This window comes from Anastrepha obliqua, chromosome 5 (assembly GCF_027943255.1).
Source record: "Anastrepha obliqua isolate idAnaObli1 chromosome 5, idAnaObli1_1.0, whole genome shotgun sequence".
NCBI lineage: Eukaryota > Metazoa > Arthropoda > Insecta > Diptera > Tephritidae > Anastrepha > Anastrepha obliqua.
Genome location: NC_072896.1, coordinates 63,487,420 through 63,509,056, shown reverse-complemented (window position 1 = coordinate 63,509,056; position 21,637 = coordinate 63,487,420). Strand labels below are relative to the sequence as shown.

At 39.5% G+C, this 21,637-nt stretch overlaps 1 protein-coding gene across 1 annotated transcript in view; it reads right to left on the bottom strand.

Moving 5' to 3' along the window:
• Positions 1-1,302: 1,302 nt before the first annotated feature.
• Positions 1,303-21,637, bottom strand: part of LOC129248801 (protein dachsous) — a 195,026-nt gene continuing 174,691 nt past the window's right edge. Inside the window, exons 10-12 of the mRNA XM_054888416.1 lie at positions 21,265-21,637; positions 6,595-7,952; positions 1,303-6,114 (exon numbers count right to left, since the gene is read on the bottom strand). Of these exons, the coding sequence (XP_054744391.1) occupies positions 2,603-6,114; positions 6,595-7,952; positions 21,265-21,637 (5,243 nt within the window). The 3' untranslated portion in view covers positions 1,303-2,602. The remainder of the gene's footprint in view (positions 6,115-6,594; positions 7,953-21,264) is intronic.

The following is a 21,637-nucleotide window of genomic DNA, read 5'->3' as shown; positions in this document are numbered from 1 at the left end:
CTTTCAAACGAATATTTTGCCATTCATTCTAAAGATGCTGGGTCATTAGAGATAGTAGCGTAGAAAAAACGTGGCTCATGACTCTTTGGGCAGTGCAAGTGGATGGGTAATCCAGAAAGAATGCAATATTTTTTCATTGATTGCGTTGGTGAAAATAATTCAGCAGAAGCTCTTATCTCTTACCGCCAATATCACGCAGAATGCACTCCATTCGCTGCTGGGTGTGTTTGAGTGTGATGAATTAGCGAACGAATAGCGGATAAAGCGACAATGTTTTTGGTTGAAAATAGAAATTAATTACACAGGCCGACAAAATTTAACCAACATTCAGACCCAGAAACCAGACTATATATTTCCGAAGGTTTATGATGCGCTGAATCCAAATCTGGCCTCAGAATTGCTCTATCAGCTCTGGTTTTCGAGATATCCTAACCTAAAAGTGCAAAAAACCCCATTTTTGCCCATATTTGAGGTTATGTAGCCTCGCAGATGTTTTCTTTCACCAAAAATAAAGGATGGCATCTTTAAATACAATCCTTCTTTTTTCAAATGGCGTTCTTTTTGCTCAAATATCATTTTTTTTCGCAGAGATATCGCATTTTGAAATTTTCATGGGCAAAAATGGTGTTTTTTGCACTTTTAGGTTAGGATATCTCGAAAACCAGAGCTGATAGAGCAATTCTGAGGCCAGATTTGAATTCAGCGCATCATAAACCTTCGGAAATATATAGTCTGGTTTCTGGGTCTGAATGTTGGTTAAATTTTGTCGGCCTAGTTCCATTAAACACGAAAGATACGATTATCGTAAAAACTCAAACTAATAAATTAATTTTAGTTATCAATCCGAATTTTGCATGGACAGAGAAGCAGATATTAGTTTAAATTATTTCGGATACTTTTCCTTGTAGACTAGTGTTATTAAAAGCGAACATGTCTTTGTTTTTGTAGTGAGTTCCAGCTCGAACGCGATACGTACAGCTGTGTTCACAATAACAGCAGCGCGATATATTGAACATTTTGCCTGTTTATTTATGTTTTTATGAAAATATATTTCTATTTCTACAACAAAAAAGAATTTCGCGCGTTCGTTATATAAATATGGAAAAATATGCAGAACACCCAAAAACCACACCAACAAAAAAAATTCTAAAATTGAATTGAATGCACAATAAAACAGCATTTCTAAAAATTCTGGCTATAAAGTTTGTAAAAAGTTTGCAACTTTGAGCTATATTGGACTATAATTTTAATCGCTTAACATCCACTGCCGCGCCACACACTCCGACTTGAACACAGTCCTTTTTGTCCGTTTAACTGTACTGCTTATGATTTTTGTAAAACTTTAACATCTACTCTCCATTCAAACACTCAATCAAACAAAACTAAATATAAAATATTTTATAAGGCACTCAATCGCAGTTACTCGTACTCATCAGTTGGAAGGTAGGTAGTAAATTCTTATTTGTACAATGTGCTAAAATTTAAGTTCCCTTATAGCTAATTATTTTTATCGTATACTTAAAATATGGTATGGAAGCTTTTGTGTAGGTGTCTTGACAAATACTCGTACATACAAATGTAAGTATGTAAAAAATTATGTATAAATATTCCTTGGAGCATACGCGTGAGTAAGAAGTATGTATGTACATACGTTGCTAACTGTACTTGCTTTTTCTTTTGTATAAATAAATTAGACTAAATGAATTTTAAAACTCTTATCATATTACATACATACATACACATAAATTAATAATATTCTGTTAAATGCTTATAGTTTATGGCTTTTTGTGTTTGCTGTTTGTGGTTTTGTGCTGTAACTACGTCATCTAGGCATTAAAATTCTAAAAAGAGTCTTTGTTGGCTTTGTAGTCTTTATTTGATGATTTATTTACAAATTTCTCGGAACACTGTGATGAATACACTATTGATGCACCTCGGTATACATTTTTGCCAGTGCATCGTATCAGTCGCGGGCTTGTGGTGAGTTGTGATGTTTGGTGGGTGGTGGGTGGTGGGTGTCACATAACAAATTACAACTAATGAGTGTGTGAGTATTATTTTTTAAGAGCTAACAAAAAAATGTGTGAGTGACTGAGTGAGGAGTGAGTAGTGGATAATTGGAGGAAGGTTAGATATCTCTTAACTTAATCCTTAAATCATAATGGCAAATTTGTAAGTACATTTAAATCTATGTATGTAAATGAGTCTAAAAAATGCCTAACTAATTTCTTAGGATTAGCTGTACAATTTTTTTTAAATTAATTTACTTTAGTTAAAACTAAAATGCTTAATACCACAGCCGAGAGTGGTGAGTTCAGGACTATTCTCTATATTAGTAGACCGGCACTCACCAAACTCCAAAGTACTCTTTGTTTAACTAAATAGTTCTTATGATTTTTCGATATAATATAAGTGGGATTGGAATCGAATCGTGCCTACTTACGGATATAGCTTGTGTTGTATTTTATACACTTAAAATTACCTTTAAAAGACCCGCCTACAAAACTAATGATCACTTTGTTGGTTGCTATGTGTTATATAACCTTCTAATGTACCATCGAAATTTCGTGTCCCTTCTGGGACCTTCCTTGCATGTCTTTCATCACATTCTCACGCGCATTTCCTGCTCCACCAGCAATGCCGTTTTACCCCGCTGTTTTGGTTGTGGTGCATGCCGTGGCAGTGATACCAAGTGATGCCCCGTCGTCACGCCACCGAGCGGTGATATCGATGGTGAACGCGTTGCCAAAGGCGACAGCGATGGTGAGAAGGAAGGTGACATTGCCGTTGTAGTGCTGAAGCCGCCGGTCGTATCATGACTGATAGGTGAGCGCGGTGCCATGTATTGTCCGGCGTTCACTTGACCAGCCGTCGCTGGAGCGCCTAATGATGTGGTTGCAATATGGTGTTGGGCGCTCGGCGGCAAGCGTACCCCCACGCCAGCGCCGGATAATACTGCCATATTGATTGCGCGCGGCGCTACGTTTGTCAGTAGTGGGGGTGGTATGTGTGTTTTTACGGTACCTATGGAGTGCGCTTGCGACTGTTTACTTTTGGCGCTCGAGGAAGCGCCGCTGTTACCACTATGTACCGACATGTTGTCGTCTTTAAGGCGCGCGATCTCAGAGAAAACGTGGGCTAGTGGTTGATATTGTGGCCCCCAGTCGAGCAGATAGTCCCAGTTGTAGCTGCCTGTGAGCTCTTCTTCGCTGTGTACAATAGAGCTGAGGGAACCGTTCATGTGTGGGCCAACATTGGTGGCATGCCCCACATTGGGCACGTGTCCTACGGGTACATTTGTGAAATTTATTACTCGGTCCACAACAGCGCCCACATTACTGCTGGAAGCGGTGGCTTCATCTACGCTACTTGCACGATCCGATACAGCACCAGCAACGTCGTTCAATTTGGCATAGATAAGGTTGGTAATGTCCGACTGGGTGGCGGGATCTTCATCATACATATGCATCTGCAACGGATGGTGAAGGTGTGTTTCTTTTTGTAAGCCACCCATGCCGTCAGAGCAGCGATGCGAAGAGTTCGATGCAGTGACATTGGTGCTAGCCTCCCGATCCACAATTCCCAAACGTGCCAAATATTCTTGTGTATTCTGTACAGATATGTCAGAAATGCGTCCGTCTTCCCCATTGCCACCGGCTGCACCATTACGATGATGTAGGGGACCTTCATTTATCATGCGAATTTCTTCGTCTTCACCATCGTCTTCTGCCGAACCACGTCCACTTGAGCCAGATTGTTCCGAACCAGAAAGCTCTGATGTCGTTGCTGCACCTGAGTTGGAGCTCGCTGCATGAGCGCCATAAGGGGGTATTTCATCATACTTTGGTGGCGGAAATTGACCCGCTGCAGCCGAGGCTACACCACCGCTATTACTACTACCAGCTAGTCCAGCATTCACGGCGTTTCTTATTGGTATTGTATCAAAGGCACTTGGATCGACGTAACTATTGGAGACGCCAACGGTCTCAGTGCTGAGGTGAGGTTTGGCCACATTGCGTGGCTTGCGACTGCGCATTCGTATAAATAAAAAAATGCCGGCAACAGCACAAAGCACCAATAACAGGACAATGATTAGTCCCACTATCCAATCTGCCACTCCACTGCTGCCTCCAACAGTACCACCACTACTTGCTAAATTTGTGCCCGGCTTCGCTAGCGGATCTAAAGAGATCTCGACAACTGTCATGTTGGTAAGCGAACCTTGCCTACCAGAGCCGGCAGCAATCACTAGGCTAATATCACGTCCATCATCAAAATTGTCATCGAGTTTCTTTTTGGTTATCACAGCGCCAGTAGTGCGGTTCACTTTGAAGTAGGCATGCTGAGAGCTTAATTGGTAAACAATACGTCCGTCAGGTCCATTATCGCGATCCGTTGCCGACACTTGGCCTACAACATAACCCAATGGCAAGTAGCGCGTTGACGGTGATGGCATCACAAAGCGATAGGTGCGCTCCGTAAATTGTGGCGCGTACTCGTCTTTCGATTCGATTTCAATGCGAACCTTAACCCGTGCTGACTTGCCACCACTATCTGTGACACGCAGTACAAAATCGTAACGGTGTCTTTGTTCATAGTCAAACACAGCATTTGAAGTGACAATACCAGTCTGCGGGTCGACGCGAAACAGCTTCCACGAGACATCGTCTAATCCCACAGCCTCCTGGTCGACGGTGTAGTTGAGACGGCCATAGACACCGCGATCTAAATCGGTTGCACGAGCTGTAAACACGCTAGAGCCGACTGGCTCATTTTCACCCACAAACTCAATGTATTCAGTTACTGGAAAATGTGGCGCGTTATCATTTTCATCGCGCAAAGTCAAACGAAATGACTGCAAACTGCAAAGCGGCTCAGGCGCACTGTCACAGGCGCGTATTACTAACGCATAGCACATTGCGCCAGTATCGAAGTCTAATTTGTTGTTCACGAACAACACACCTGACACGAGGTCGATGGTGAACATATCCTCATCGTTGCCTGATGTTATATCGTACACCACTTCCGAGTAGGGCGTATTCTCTAGGTCAGCATCGGTGGCTAACAATTGCGCAATGGAGTGACGAAGCGGTGCAAGTTCGCTCACCTCAGCCTCGTATCTGCCAATGGCGGCGAATTTCGGCGCATTGTCATTGGCATCCTCCACTGTAACAAATACATTAATTGCAGTACTTGAATTGTCCGCCGCTTGAGCCACAAGTTGCTGCGATGAAGCGTGCGCATCACTCACCACCAGTCGTAGCTTATACAAATCATTGCGTTCGCGGTCGAGCGTCTTCACGAGTACAATAGAGCTCGATTGATAAACTTCGAAGGCTGCATCTTCATTCCCAGATACTATTTTGAATAGTAGCGTACCGGCAGCGCGTTCCGCGTGGGCATTTAGTACATCCTGGCTAAGGTGGAGTAAAACCGTGCCAAGTGGCGCAGCCTCGTTGATTTGCGCTCGATATTGTGTCTGCAAAAATTGTACACGAGCGCTATTACACTTGCTGGCACGTACACGCAAGACCGTAGAACTTTTCAACGGCAGCAAACCGCTATCTTGTGCGGTAATCAACACATAAATATCGTTGGCAACACTGCCAAGGCGCGTCATATTTACAAACACCGCACCAGTCAGCTCATTAATGCTGAAACCACGCAATGATGGATGAATACTATAACGTACCTCGGAATTGCGGCCTTCTGCATCGGCATCCGTGGCATTGACAGTGACCAGTTCAATATCTGTAATGGCCACGGAAGAGCTGATCACTTGTTGATCAGGCAATGTCGCTGCATAAGCAGGTGGTAGCTGCGCCTCGAAAATCGGTGCGTTGTCATTCTCGTCAGTAACGCGCACTGTCAATATAGTGCGTACCTCGTGTGCATTATCCGAAGCAATTATCTCCAGCTGGTATTCCTGCTGATCCTCGTAGTCGAGGTGCCGTTTGAGCGTCACTTTTCCGCTGTAGCGATCTAGTGCGAACAGAGATTTTCGCATAAGTTGCTGAGTGTCGGGTAAGTCAGCACCAAATTGATATGTGAGCGAGGGGTAAGTATCCACGTCATTGGCAGAAACTGTGGTGATGACCGTACCCAATTCAGTACCTGCAGGAAAGGAAGAAAAGAACAAGAAGGAAACACAAAAACGATAAAATCCGGAATTTACCAAATTGGATGAAAACGCTTATAATTTTGATTCTAGCGTACAACACAAGTGCATATGCCAACAATGCATACATATAAATGAGTGAAGAGTGCCGGTGTTGGCGGCAGCGTGCGCTTTGACTGGTATGCTGTAAGACCCATCGGATTAATTTATAAAATGTTCCAAATGGCTGCCGTTCAATCAAGAACATTCGCTCATTTATTGATTTGCCCGACGACGGTCCCCAGTGACCGTGCATCAAATTAAAATTCCATAACTCCGCGACAACGCAATACCACGCGCTGCCAACACCGCGCAACTGGAGGACCAGACAACGTTGCAAAAACAGATCGACAGCCCATCGGCGCACACCTTCATTGTCTTGCTAAACTAGTTAACTCATAGTAAATAATAGATTAATGTGTCTGTGTTGCACTCACCTTCGCTCACGCTAATCGCACTGTGCGGCGGAAAAGTAGGTTGATTGTCGTTCACATCGACTATGTGTACGCGTATGGTTGCTGTACCCGTCATTTGTGGCACCCCCTCATCCGTTGCAATAACCTTCAACTTATACATGTCACGGATCTCGCGATCCAACACGATATTCGTCTTCACAATGCCGCTGAAGGCGGGCTCAATGACGAACGCATTATCGTGATTGCCATCGACGATATGATAGAGAATGCGTGCATTCGCGCCCTCATCCGCATCGAATGCCTGCACCTGCACAACAAATGTGCCCTTGTTGTTGCCCTCCCACACCGTGGTAGAGTACTGTGATTGTGTGAAGTGCGGACTATTGTCGTTTTCATCTTCCAACTCAATAATGAGTTCCGCATAGCCGTAGAGCAGGGGTGTGGCATCGGTGCGCGCAACGAGCACCAAACGCAATTCATGCGACTGTAATGCGGAGGAAGAAGACTGCTTGTGTTCGTTGACATCGGATATTTGTAATTCGCGCTGGTTGCGAAGTGGCCGCTGGTTGTCTGACAATGGCTGCTCTCCGGGACTGGATGCATTTTCCAAGGTGGCACCCAGCTTCTCATTGTCATCATAGAACATGGCACGGCCACGATATGGGCTGCTGCCACCTGTTGGTATACCATCTAATGCAGTGCCTACATAACGCTCGTAGTCCAAGTAGGCTGTATTGCCGACCTTTATCTCACCGGTTGTGGCGTTTATAGTGAGTGCGCCATCCTCATTTCCGGCGCCAATGGAGTAGTAAATCTGCTGCCGACGTCCATCGCTACGTACCGCTGACACCTGTAGCACGCGCATACCTGTTGTCATATTCTCACGAAATTTTAGTCGATAAGTGTCGTTTTGAAAGCGTAGCACCGGTGTGCCAATTGCCACATCACCTACGCGCAATTCTATAAGACCGAGTGCAGTACGTGCCGGGTTACCTTTGTCGCGTGCCACCACCTCGATATGCAACAGCCGACCCGACTCACTAGCTAAGCTCTGTGTGGCGCTCACCACCCCCGTATTGGGGTTGATTCGGAATTTATTACGTGTCGCTTCATCGGCATTGTTACCCAATGAGTAAAGAACTTCGCCGTTCATGCCGACGTCGACGTCAGTAGCGGCAACTTGAAGAAGCATTTGGCCTGGCTGTATGAGCGCGGGCACTTGTGCTCTGAAGGGGTAACGTTCGAAGACGGGCCGATTGTCATTCACATCATCGACGACTATTTGGACAGGCACACTTGCAGAACGGGCGTTGTAGCGACCGCCATCCGTGGCTACCACAAAAAAATTATATACATACTGGCGTTCGCGGTCCAGGGGGCTGGAAGAGGTAGAGAGACAAAGAGAAGGTATTAATTTAAGCAGCAAAAGTTAGGATTAGTGAAATATTAAAATTATGCTATTCTAGATTTCCACAAAGCGGCACCAAAAACTCGATTTTAAGCAGTATTCAGAACGAAAAATATCTTACCAGTTTTTCTCACACGAAAGTGATAAAGTTAAACACGACTAAAATGATTTCAGCTATTGGCAGCTACATCTACGGAAATTGTAACAAAAGCAGCAGCAAGCTAAGCAAATCTAATGAAAGTACAAAATTTATTCTATACATCTAAGGTTTGTCTTTTCTCACAGCCCATTCGTCCTCTAGTTGCTTTGAGCTGCAATGCTGTTGTGTTTTCCTTTTTTCTTTTCTTTTAATTTAATTTACAAAACCATCACGAATTGTTTGTTATTCGTCAGTTATTGTGCGATTCTTTTGTGGTTGCCCACATTCAGTATAAGAGGCTCATTATTCCTCACAATCAGAGTGTAGCAGGGTCCGACGCCAGTAAATCGACAAACAAGCGAAGGTTAAGTAGAAGGTTTTGCTGCTACTCAAATGAAGGGCACAGGAAAAAATAGCGATAAAACTTAGTACATGACAGCGGATAGCGTTTGTATAAATGGCAATACCGGTACGTTGCTCCCAGCGTAACCCGCCATCCTTATTCATCATCCATTATTGTTATATGCCATAGTATAAGGATAAGTAAAATATATGAACAAATTTCAAGGTGTGGGAATTAGTGCATTCGTGAAAGCAACACACATTATTTGTTCATTATGAAAATTTAAAAATATGTCATCAGTTCCTTGCATTGCCTGAACGAGGACAAAAAACTTGCTGAAGTAGTACCAATCGGTTGAGCCTCATTCACATCTCAAATGTTTTGTAATGTTAATTTATATCCTACTACCTATATAGTATTACCCGGACAATGTTCCATCTCGGCCTTCAAAACAGGAAAGAATAGCTGACTTCCTTTAAGCAAAAAATCGTTTCTATGGAAACTCAGTGTTTGAAAATGAATAGCCATGTAAAGCGCCTAAGTTTGGACTCTGTGGAAGGTGGTTAAGAGTTCGAAAACCACACTTATGTAGTGCAGCCAAGGATGCCATGTGTGCCACTAAATTAACTCCTGCTTAAAATCTAGTTCAACCTTTGCAAATATGCGGTATAGACATAGAAGAAGTAGAAGAATTTTGTTTGGCATTTTGGACAAGGTATGGAGCTCATCACATATATCTATGCGCACGAAACTCAGAATAGTCGAGTCCAAAGTCAAGTCAGTATTCTTATATGGATAGGAGACTTGGAATGCGTCTGTGTGTGACACACATGGCCTACAAGTTTTTACCAACTGCAGCCTTCATAGGATCATGCGCATTTTCTGTCAACATTTTCGCCAACAACAATCTCTGGGCTATGATAAAACAAACGCCTGTCCACCTTGAAATTCGGCCTCAGAAATGATTTTCATAGTCTACGGAAACCCAATGGAAACATCACCAAAGCACCTTCAGACTGGAATCCGCCAGGAAGTCGTAAATGTGGCGGACCATCGAATACGTGGATTCAATTGGTGTGCTTAATTGGTTTCAATTAGCTAGAGAAAGAAGCGAACGACACACTCTGTAGGACTCGGACAAAATCGTTTAGGCGAATCGTAGCCGAAGGGTTTAGTGCGTGACTACCATTCGCAACTCACAGCGACAACGTAGGTTCAATCTCGGTGAAACAGCAAAATTAAGAAAAAAATTGTCTAATAGCGGTCGCTCCTCGGCAGGCAATGGCATCCGAGTGTATTTCTGCCATGAATAGCTCTTCATAAAAATATTTGCCGTTCGGAGTCGGCTTGAAACTGTAGGTCCCTCCATTTGTGGAACAACAACAAGACGCACACCACAAATAGGAGGAGCTCGGCCAAACACCCAAAAAAGGGTGTACGCGCCAATTATATATATTAGGGCGGGTCGATTTAAAAATCGCTCATTGTCCCCAAATTAGGGGACATCAGAATTCGTTTTAGAGGTATGGTTCCTTCGGCAAAGTTTCTTATTTTGATCCCCAGAATATGATTTTCACAGAGCAATGGGCGATTTTTTTGCCTCCCCACAAATCGACCCGGCCTAATATATACAATATATATATATATAAGTTCTTTTTGTTTCATTTAAATATTCCCATATTGTCAACTAATGCGTAGCCTTAGAGGTAATCATTGAATCAATATGTTTAAGTCCAAAATAAGCAAGACTGAGCTAAAATAGAAACGACAGGAGCTGTGGCATCGATACACTGTTTTTTGCCATCTAAAAGCTTTTCAAAAGAGTGATTCAGGTCATGGAACAATTCCCTTGAAATCATAAAAATAAATGAGCATCGACTTGATTTTAGACTTCTCCAAAGCCCAAATGATCAGTTAAAATGCGATAAATCGATGTTTTGGAGATATTCAACTCCGACCCCATGAATTTCAGCGATGATCTCTGTTCATGTTTGATAAATTTACGAACAATTTCGTTGGTGTTTTCGGTGAGTACTGATTTTGAGCCGCCCGTATGTTCATTGTCATTTATGTCCTCACAACCACCTCTGAAACGTGTAAACCACTCATGAACTCTGGCACGACATAGAGAACCATCGCCATAAACTGTTTTCATTAATTCAAATGTTTCAGTAAACATTTTACCGATTTTAAAACAAAATTTCTTTTGAGCTCTTTGTTCGAAACTCATGTTTGTACCAATGATACAAGCATACTGACACTTTAGACGCAATAACTTCGCTTCCACTGAACCGAATGTCACCAAGCTTTCACGGGAAGTCAGCTAGGGTAGTAACTTCCAACACACTATCTCATTAAACTCATCAAAAACATTTTTATGACGCCAGTCTTGTTTATTTTGGACTTCACTTTGTATAAAAGAAGTAAATTGTCGCAAAAGAGATAATAATGAATGGTGGTGATGAATGTGACAAGAAACTTATTAATTCTCAACAAATAAGCCCTTGGAATGTCTATATTGCTAGATGTTATTGTCATTGGAGGTTCTGCTGTTTTTTGTTTGGCCCAATTTATTGAATTATAATAGCGTGGATTTGGAATTTGTAAAGCTTTAGGGCAATATGAATACAAGAATATACAATACATATATACAATACATATGTACAAGAGTATACAAATAATACAACATACCAATAAATTTAATTGAACTACATTTAGAAGAACTACATATGTTACAGATGATTTCAAAACGCTCCAGGTAGGAGCAGGAATAGTGGGGCCTAGAGCACACAAATCTTTAGCACTGAGCTCAGATCCACAATTTTCCATGCGGAGCTTTTTGCCATAGTGGAAACAGTGGGAATCGTATCCAAAAGAGGGTTCGAAGAAGTAAAAATGAAAGTAATTTCGGGCAGTTAACCAGTTCTCAAAGCCTTAAAATAGCTTTAAGGTCAATTAAGAAGTCCTTATAAATTGGTCTGGTTTCTCTGATTTCGGTATCAGGGCATGTTGAGGGTCTCGAAGAAAATGACTTTTTTCAACTTTAATAAAAACAACCTAAAATAGGAAACCAAAAAATGGATCCAAATAAAAACGAAGGAACACTGGAACGGCACAAAAGGCTTTAAACACTCCAAAAAGTTTCTGAACTTTAATACCAACGGACTATCTAGCACTAGTTTATGCAGGTTCTGCTGTGATGAAGAGGAGTCCATGGTAAGAGGTCATCAACTGCGAAACATGAGATCAACAAACCAATTTATAACCTAGAATAATTTCTATTAAAGTTTTTAGCAGAGTGTGCTTGACAAAAGCAACATTTAAATGAATATAAATGAAATTAATAATATTTTAATGAATTTTATTAATAATTTCAAAACATATATTTCAAAACAATGAGGAATGTGCAGTGCTACAAGACATTTCTTACATTCCCACACAGTTTCACTGCGTTTATTTTGTTTGGCGCATACCTGACATCTTTGTTGAGGCTTTTGTTTACTTCGTGTAGGAAGAATTTTTCTTGTTAAATGACCCCAAAGAAGTCTTTTCGCGTGTTGGGTATTCAGGAAGATTAATATTTGAAAATGAATATTTGAAATTTTTAAAATGAATATTTGTTAGAATTTGGAATTTGTTTTGCTTTTCGAAATAAACCATATACTTTTTACAATTAATTCAGTAGGAGGACATTGCAAATCTTTGTCAGCTTAGAGCAGATAACAAGCTGGCGTGTATTGCACGTCTTTCCAGCGAAAGAGGTTAAAGCAGCGGACATTTCAGTTGAGTCAGGTATTTTTGATGATGCTTCGAAAACCAGTATTCCGATCCGCGAATTCTGTGAGGAAGGGTTTAAAGCAAAGTCCTTGGTAGTGTATTTATATGCGCGCAAATAGGCATTACAGCTTCGCGGGCAATTGACGCATTATTTAAAATGTTTAATTAATCTTGTATCCAATAATCTAGTAGTAAAATTTGTGCAAACATTTTTACCTTCAAATCATTTAAAAGACATTTTAGGTATTTTTCAAGTAAATCAATTACTCCATTTTTGTAGTCCGTGTTCACAGCGGTGTATTGGAAATACGAGGTGTGTTCAAAAAATAAGGCGCAGGTTTCAAATTTCGCGGGCTACTTCGACTTTCGATTATTATTTTTTTTATGTTGGCAAATTAATTTCGTTTCCGAGTCGTGGTTTTTATTAAAAAAACTAAATTTGTTTTTTATTTATTTTATTGAAGCTTGACAACTTCTTGACCGAATGGGAGGAAAAAGACTGACTTATCCTAATTACAAGGGCTTCTTATATAATATATTAAAATTATTGTGTTATTTGTGAATATTGCATTTACGTTTGGGAACGGAAATGCCGATTTGACAATATTTATTGCAAATTGCTTTCTTAGTGAAAAGTTAGTTAATTTGTTATACTTTGTTACATTTTCTTCATTTAGTGCTTTAATTTATTAATGAAGTTAATTCTTTTATATTAAATTGGGTCGGTTGCAATTCTTGGAATTGCGACTGAAAAATAGTTTTGATTTATGGATTTAATCATAATTTCTTTAAACAAATCGGAAATGGGTTTAATATTACGTTTTTTCTTTATTTATTGGTAATTGTATTTGAAATAAATTCATCACTCGCCTCGAAGATGTGTTCACGGAGATGTGTTTAGTTTGTGAGAGGCATAAATAAGACAAGTGTTTTGCGCGTTCGGCGATTTTCAGCTATCGAAAAAATGGATCAAATTTTGTGTAAAAAATGGAATTAAGTGTTCAAAAACACTTGAAATGTTGACAGTGGCATGCGGTGAGAGTACCCTGAGTCAAAAAAATGTTTACAAGTGGTACAAGCTTTTCGCAGAAGGTCGAGAAGATGTGAATGACGACCCTAGCTCCGGACGCTACAGCACATCAACAGACGATGAAATGTTGAGAAAATGAAGAAAATTGTTATGGAGAATCGTAGAATAGAGAAGTTTCTGAGTATGCCAACACATCGGTTGGCTCATGCCATGCAATCTTTTCTGGAATTCTCAGAAAGTTGATTAGGGTCAAATTTTTTATTGGTTGATGTACTAGTCCATTTAGAAACCTAAAAACAGCTTTTTCTTCCGCGAGTCTTAAAATTTAGACTTTTTCTTTAGTTAAACATCTCATTTCGTAAGATTTTGCGATGTTAACTAGTAAAACTAAAATTTGAGTTAACGAGTACTCGTAGTCCTAAATCTCTCCTCTCTTGCTTTTATTGCAATATTCATACAATTCTTTAAATCTTGTGTATGAAAAATTTGGGTTCTTACTCTACATAGAGAAAGTAATTACACAACCTTTTTGAATATTAAATTTAAAGTTGTGCGCTTTGCGCCATATATGAAAAGTTGAGTGATCTTTCTCTAATTGGAGGCAATACGATGGTTGATAGACTTCAAGAAATAATTTTACATCATCAAAACGAAGCGGCTAGTCGTTTATGAACATTAAAAACAAGAAATGTGCACCAAGGGGCACACGAGAAAACGCACACAAATGCACTGCGTGAAATAACTGTAGCACAGGGACTTATTGGCAAGTTTGGTAACTTATTTGTTTCTAATTTAATTTTAATGACTTTTTAATAAAAACATAGCTCATTCTCGTACAATAATTATAAAGATACAGGTTTCCAACTTTGATCAAATTAAATTTTAATTTGCATTTTACACATTTTAATTTCAATTTTTAGAAGAATTTCGTGTATGCAATGTTATAACTCTTAAATTTTGAAATTAAAAAAAAATTTAGCATTTGTTGTATGCAGAAAATTTACAAGGCTGCCCGCAAAAAACAAAAAACTAAATAAAAATCAATACGACTTTGACCCCCTTGAAACTGTCACCTTGTTCGAAATTCAATGCGATATAAAACACTCGGGTCTGGCCAGACTGACTTCTTAGACTTGGGACGTGAGTTTAAGACTTGAGCTTCCAGGTAGCTTCTTAAAATTTAATTTTCTATCAATTTATGGATATAACCTTTCAAAGGAGATCCTCGAATGAACGAAAAAAGGTCAGAGCCGGGTGCCCAAGCGAAGGTTTAAAAAAGGTGTACAACGGAGGGTTAATTGTACCTTTATTCAGCGTCAATTATATATACATATGTAATTTTATATTAGATAGTGGTACCCTACATGATGAAGTGATCTCAGACTCAACACTGCTACTCATTGCTTGATTAGATTTTTGAAGTGAAACTTCTCAGTCGTCGATGGACGAGCGAGAATGGAGAGTAAAATTTCAAGGTCATGCAACGTTTTGGGCATTTTCGTGCTGCGAGAGAGAAAAAAGATATAACGTAGAGGAAGAGGAGAGAGAGAGCCATACCTTATATATATCTTAGATACACTTTAGGCTATTTTTCCCAATTTTTTCTTTGTGGTTGCTAATTCTAGTGAGAAATAACACTGCCTACTTTTTGGCGCTTGTTTGTTGGTGCAAACCTGGGAATTTATTTTTGGTGCCTACTTTTTGGGGTTATATTTACTTGGCGCCTACTGCTTGGGCGTTTTTTGGTCCCAATTTTTTTGCCGTTTTTTTTGGTGCCTACTTTTTGGTGTTTATTTCTTTTTCCTGGCTAGTGCTTGTGCGTACTATAAAGTGCTATCCATTCCGGCGTCGGATTTATTCGTATTGTCTTGCTTTTATTTGTGCCGTTGCTGCGGTCCTGGAATTGCTGCGTTTGTGCGGGTGATAAACGCTCGGAGTAGTGCGCGTTGTTGCCACGATTTGTGTCCGGCGTTTACCTACACCGGTCGACCCTTTTCCGTTTTTTGCAAATTTTGTATAGTTGTATTCTCCGCAAATGTTGTGAATTTATTTAGATATATATTCTTTTTCTCTCTCTCTCTCTCTCTCTCTCATTCTCTCTCGGGCCTCTCCCTCTTTCTTTGTCTGCCTTGAAAGTTTCACTTCTGTTGTGTGTACTACGCTACACGCACTTTTTTATTTTACTGAATTTTATGTATTTTAAGTATTTAACTTTTCGTGAAAAAGAAACATTTTACTCATAAAAACATATTGCCCATGTGAGGCTAACTTACAACGACTTAAAGAATTTTAAGAAATTCCTGGAAGGGAGAGAGTGTTGGCAATACAAGAGAGGGCATTAGAATTGTTTTAGGAGGCAGAAATCGATAAAAACTTATGGCATTTTCTCCGAATCTTCATCTACTTTCACTAGTGAATTCATTTATCTATTTATTCAATTAATATTAATTAATTAATGCTAAATAAATTAATCAAAGTAAAATTAAACTTATAATTAATAAGTTTAAATTCTAATGAGTGAAAGAAAAAGATAACATTTCTTATAATTTACAGAGGAAAATTATTAGATAATACTAAGAATTTAGTTCAACAATTAATTTAGTACCAACTTGAAGTGGTTCTTTGTGGAAGAAAAATCCAGGCCAGTATGATTTGAAAGTGAATTAAAATCTCCCTGAGTTCTAGAAATCGGAGCATTGGAAGCATAATTAGTTCTTACCATCCCTAACCAGAAAAAGTCATGATTCCGCAAACTTCGCTGAGGAATATTGAAATTGACTTTCTCGAGTAGCAATGGGGAGTCAATAAACCCATTTATTAAATCGAAAAGGAAAGTAATGGGGAGAATAGTTCTTCTAATATCTAGTGATTTTAGATTTATGAGCAAGCACCGACCTTTGTAGGATGGAATTGGATCAGTGAAATTTAAAGAACGCAAAACATAACGCACAAAAGCTTTCTGGACACATTCGAGCCTATTAATATGACAAGCATAATGTGGTCCCCAAATAAAGATGGCGTATTTAAACTTCGAATGCACCAGAGACGTATACATCAACTTTAGAGTATATGGATCAACAAAGTCCGAACTAAAACGTCGAATAAACGTAAGTACGGAATAGAACTTTGAAATGGTGTAATTTAAATGCCTTTGAAATGAGAATTTAGAATCAAATACACACCAAGATCAATAATTTCAGTTCGATTGGATAAACTAGATCTACAAATATGGTAGGAAGTGCGTATAAGAGAACAAGATTTAGATTAAGAAATATAAAAACACGTGTTTATATTTAAATCTAACTTATTTCTTTTGCACCAATCTTGCCACCAATTTGCAATTGAAGAACTTGTATAGAAGGTGTTCCTTAAATATGCTTTCGAGTCGTTAATATTCTCAAATCCAATCCCTTTCTATAATTTTCGTTTGATTTTAATTAACTTAAAGTCTTTAGAGAGTATAAGGTCTACAAGTATACTTTCACTGTCGTTTTTTTTTTGTTTGATTGCTGATCCATCGATTGATGATCCCCATTAAGGAGCATTCCCTTTCATGTTCCTAACAGATCTCTACGTAACACTTTACCATTTCATCTTAACCTGCTTAACACGAATTATGCGCGTAATGTTCCTATTGTCCGCACTCTAAGAGAATGAGATCTCAGTCCCCCTTGACTTTTCGGTGTCAAAGAATGAATTTTAAGAATTTCTAAACTCTTTTTGTAAATTTTTTTAGATATTTAACTATCTGTAGTAATCGACAATGCTTCTTTCAGCTCTATTGAGGAAGGTATGGTTAGGAAGGATATAGATAGACTAATCATAACGTGGGTTCTCAATATGATGAGGAATAGAACAACAATCTTTGAAACTGGGCCAAAAAGATTATGTGTCAAGTTAACCAAAGGATGCCCCAAGGAGGCGTTTTATCAACGCTCCTTTGGCTATTAATCATTGCTGACGATCTAGTCATGATGGTTAGGGGCAAATTTGTCTCTACTATAACTGATCGGATGCAACTAGCTCTCGACATTACACAAAACAGGTGTCGAGAGAAAGGACTGTCGTTAAATCCGAATAAAACCCGAAGAAGGAAACTAAATTAGGGGTCCGCGTCCCCTCTATTTGGAGACAAGAAATACCTGGGAGTAATCCTTGATAAAACCTTGACCTGGAAAAATCACTTATCGTACATCACAAATAAGAGCAATATACATATCCCAAAGGCTTTACGGTAAAAGATGGGGCCTGCAGCCGAAGATGATGGCATGGTCTTATAAGACAATAATAGTGCCAATGATTACCTATGCCTCTCTGGTATGGTGGCCAAAAGTAGACCAAACTAAGACTCAGATAACACTTAACAAGGTATACAGAATAGCCTGTCTGAGAGTAACGGGAGCAATGCGAACCTGCCCCACAGGAACTTTAGGAATAATCACTGGACTAATTCCACTCTATCTTGTAGCCAAAGAGTCGGCAGTCAGTGCAGCTCTAAGGCTTCCTAAACTACTCCATCTCAAAGAAGGCAATCTTACAGGACATGTAAGAATTCTGGGTTCAATCCAGAACTCTCCTTGCCTGACAGTCCGCGACAAGATGGAAAGGAAACTAGAATTCTTCAAGAAATCCAAAGTGGTCATTAGTGACCGCTTAGTGTGGAGAAACAATGAAATATCCTTAGAGCAGGGCGCCCAGGTGTGGTTTACTAATGGCTCTAAAATGGAAGACGGTAGTGCAGGGGCTGGAACTATCGGACCACATTTCAAAAAAGCAATGGGGAAAACCTCTTCCATTTTCCAGGCGGAGGTCCACGGCTTAGAGCTGTGTGACAGAGAATGTCTTCGGAGAGGCACGCGCGGTGCCAATATTAACATTCTCTCTGACAGTCAAGCAGCTCTAAAATCGCTTGATAGCTTCTCATTTCAATCAAGGTTGGTCTGGGAATGTTTTGAAATTCTCAACACCCTAGCATCAAGAAACTCTATTACCTTGATGTGGGTTCCGTGACATGAGGGGCATGAAGGGAATGAAATTGCGGACACTTTAGCGAAAAAGGGAGCAAACACTCCCTTTATAGGTCCTAAACCTTTCTGCGGGGTAAATAACAGCTTCAAAAGTGCCTTCCTACGTGAGCAGGAACAACGAGGTCTAATCGACTACTGGAGAGCACAATCGAGCATGCGGCAGTCGAAAAGACTCATAGATCCAGAACAGATAAAGGCAGAAGCAATCCTTAACCTAAGCAGAAAGGACATAAAACTTTACAGTGAACTACTAACAGGACACTGTGAACTTAATTATCACATGAAAAAGATAGGTGCGATAGAAAACGATTCCTGTAGACTCTGCAAAGAGGCACAAGAAACAGCAGGACAAGTTCTATGCGACAGCCCAGGAGTGACGCAACGCAGACTAAATTACCTGAGAAATGGGGCTGCAGATCAAAACCTCCTGGTAGAAATTAAGCCTACAGCAGTTTTAGCATTTATTAACAGCCTAAAACTGTTTGAGTAGGCTACATGGCTGCATAATATCAATATTATCTGTAGTAATACAAGTATATAGCTATGTAATATTAGCTCTAAGCCATCTGTAAAAATTATATTATGTTTTAGACTTGCAATAAACGAAAAACAGAAGTTTAGGTAAATAATAAAAAAAGCTCTGTACTGCAAAACTCAGTATCAAAAATCCTAATAACCGTACGGATAATGAGAAGAAGTGCGCATTGTAGACTTTTTAATACAAATGGCAATATAATTAAAATTACTAACGCTAATTTCAGTAACGGTTCAAATCGCTAAAAATTTAATTGTAAATTAATTTCTCGATATCCGTATACATATATTCAAAGATTGACATCTCATATTTGTCTCGATTTGTACGTCATGCGTTAGAACTGCGTAATTGCAATGCAAAATATGTGACAGAGCTTTGACTTGCAGCAATGTTTTAACTGATACCAATGAAGACAGTTGCAGGAGTACATACAACAGATGAAAAAAACTTACGCACCCCATGTGGTTATAAATTTTGAAATTTAATTTTAAAATTTTTTTCTTCGGCGGGTGCATGTATGCACATGTACAAATATATTTTAACATCTGCATGTTGTCATATATATATTGTTGTTGGATTGTCCATTGCCTTCACCTATTCTTGAATTCTTAATGGAAATAATTTCTTTCATTTGAAACATATCATACATTTTCTTCCTTACAATACTTTGAAAATACAGAATTTTGGCCCAAAATAAATTTGAAGATGCGGAGTAGTAGTTTTACATTAGAATTAGAATTTTTGAATATACAGAATTATGACTCACCGAAATTTCGGCTCTTTGCAATTTGTTTACAATTTTCACACAAAGGTAAACTGAATTTATGGGTGCGCCCAATTCAGGTTTTTTGTTGTCCTGAGTATACACTGTGGGCAAAAAGTAAGGTGAATTTATTTGTCAAACTTCGCGGGATTAAAATTTCGCTCTAGTTATTTTTTTCATGAGTTGGCAGCACTGTTAATAACATCTGGGCCAACTTTTATGTGAATGTTATTATCAGTAATATATTTACGCTTGTGTTTACCAAACGGCCAAGAGTGCATTTTTCGAACTCTCAATTTCTTGGAAAAAAGTCTTCGCGTTGATGTGTGTGAAACAATGCTTTCAGACTATCAAGACAAGCTCAAATGCATCATTACGGGAGATGAGACTTGGATTTATGCTTACGACCCTGAAACTACCGACCAATCAAGCGAATATCGTGCTAAAGGCGAGGCCAGACCGAAAAGAGCACGTCAAAGTCGTTCAAAAATAAAGGTCATGATGACAGTTCTTTTCGATTTTCGTGGTGTGGTGCACTATGAATTCCTTCCACCTGGCCAAACTGTTAATAAGGAATATTATTTGAGCGTTATGCGTCGTTTACGTGAAGCAATTCGTCTAAAAATATCAGAATTATGGGCCAACAACTCTTGGTTTTTGCATCACGATAATGCACCATCTCACACTGCACTCGTTCTTCGTGACCATTTCGCCAAAAATTCCACGCATTTCGTTCCGCAACCACCGTATTCGCCTGATTTGGGTCCGTGTGACTTCTGGCTATTCCCAAAACTCAAGAGACCACTCCGGGGAACGCGTTGCGAGTCGACTGAGGAGATAAAAGCTGAATCGAAGAAGGTGCTGATGGCTATACCGAAAATGGACTATATGGCATGTTTCGGGGATTGGAAAAATCGTTGGTATAAGTGTATTTTATCGAGAGGGGATTAAATTGATTTACAAGAATAAATAAAGAGTTTTTATTTTACAACCGAATTCACTTTACTTTTTTCCCACAGTAAATGTCCAATATGAGGGGATGTACATCTTGAAATACGCTCGTAAAATGATAAATTATTTGTAATTTTCACTTTAGCTTTTTTCAAATCTCGATTCCAACCAAAAAAAAGTAACTTTTTTTTTCCAAAATATTACACTGCTCAAAAAATATTCTCAACTGTATCCAGAAAATGCAATGGAAGAAATGCGGCAAAAATTAATGATTTAATTTGGTCAAAGCAATTGTTCTTCTGACAACAAAAGTTTTTACGAAAAAATACCTTTAAGCACAAACTATATTACATGGGTTATTAATATTCAAAATATATAAAGCCTTGCACGATGATTATTTCAAAATTGTGTTTGCCTTGATATTTTCTACAAATGGAAAACTGCTACAAGGTTTGGCAGAAATATTGGAAATAGTGGAGTTGTCACGTACCCCAACACTCGGCTACGACGATCATCAATATGGCCATATTTGAATTTGGCCTTTGAGCCTGACTTCACACTTGCTAACTCTAGTCCAATTAATGAGATATCAAATGGATATTTTCATCATCAGCACATTTATCACCACCAAATTATCAGCAACTGGACTTTAATTTTCCTTAAGCCATTAACAGTTATACTCGTAGTTAGAAAAGTTTATATCTGGCTAAACACTTACCCCGCTGTTGTGATGGTGCCCGTTTTGCTGTCAATCGCGAACAACCATTGCGTCTCATTAGCCAGCGAGTAGACCAAACGCGCATTGATACCCAAATCGGCATCCGTCGCCTTAATGCGCAACACACTTGCGCCGATCGCTGCATTTTCGGCAATGCTGGCCACGTATTTTGTTTTCTCGAACTGGGGATTGTTGTCATTCTCATCCTCGACCACCACTGAGATGTTGCACTGACCGTGGTAGTTGTTGGGCGTACCATGATCTTGAGCCTGGATCTGCAGCAGGTAGCGCGAGTGTTGCTCACGATCGAGAGGAAGCGCCGTCAATTCGCCACTATGCATATCAATGCTGAATTTATTGCCAATATTGCCAC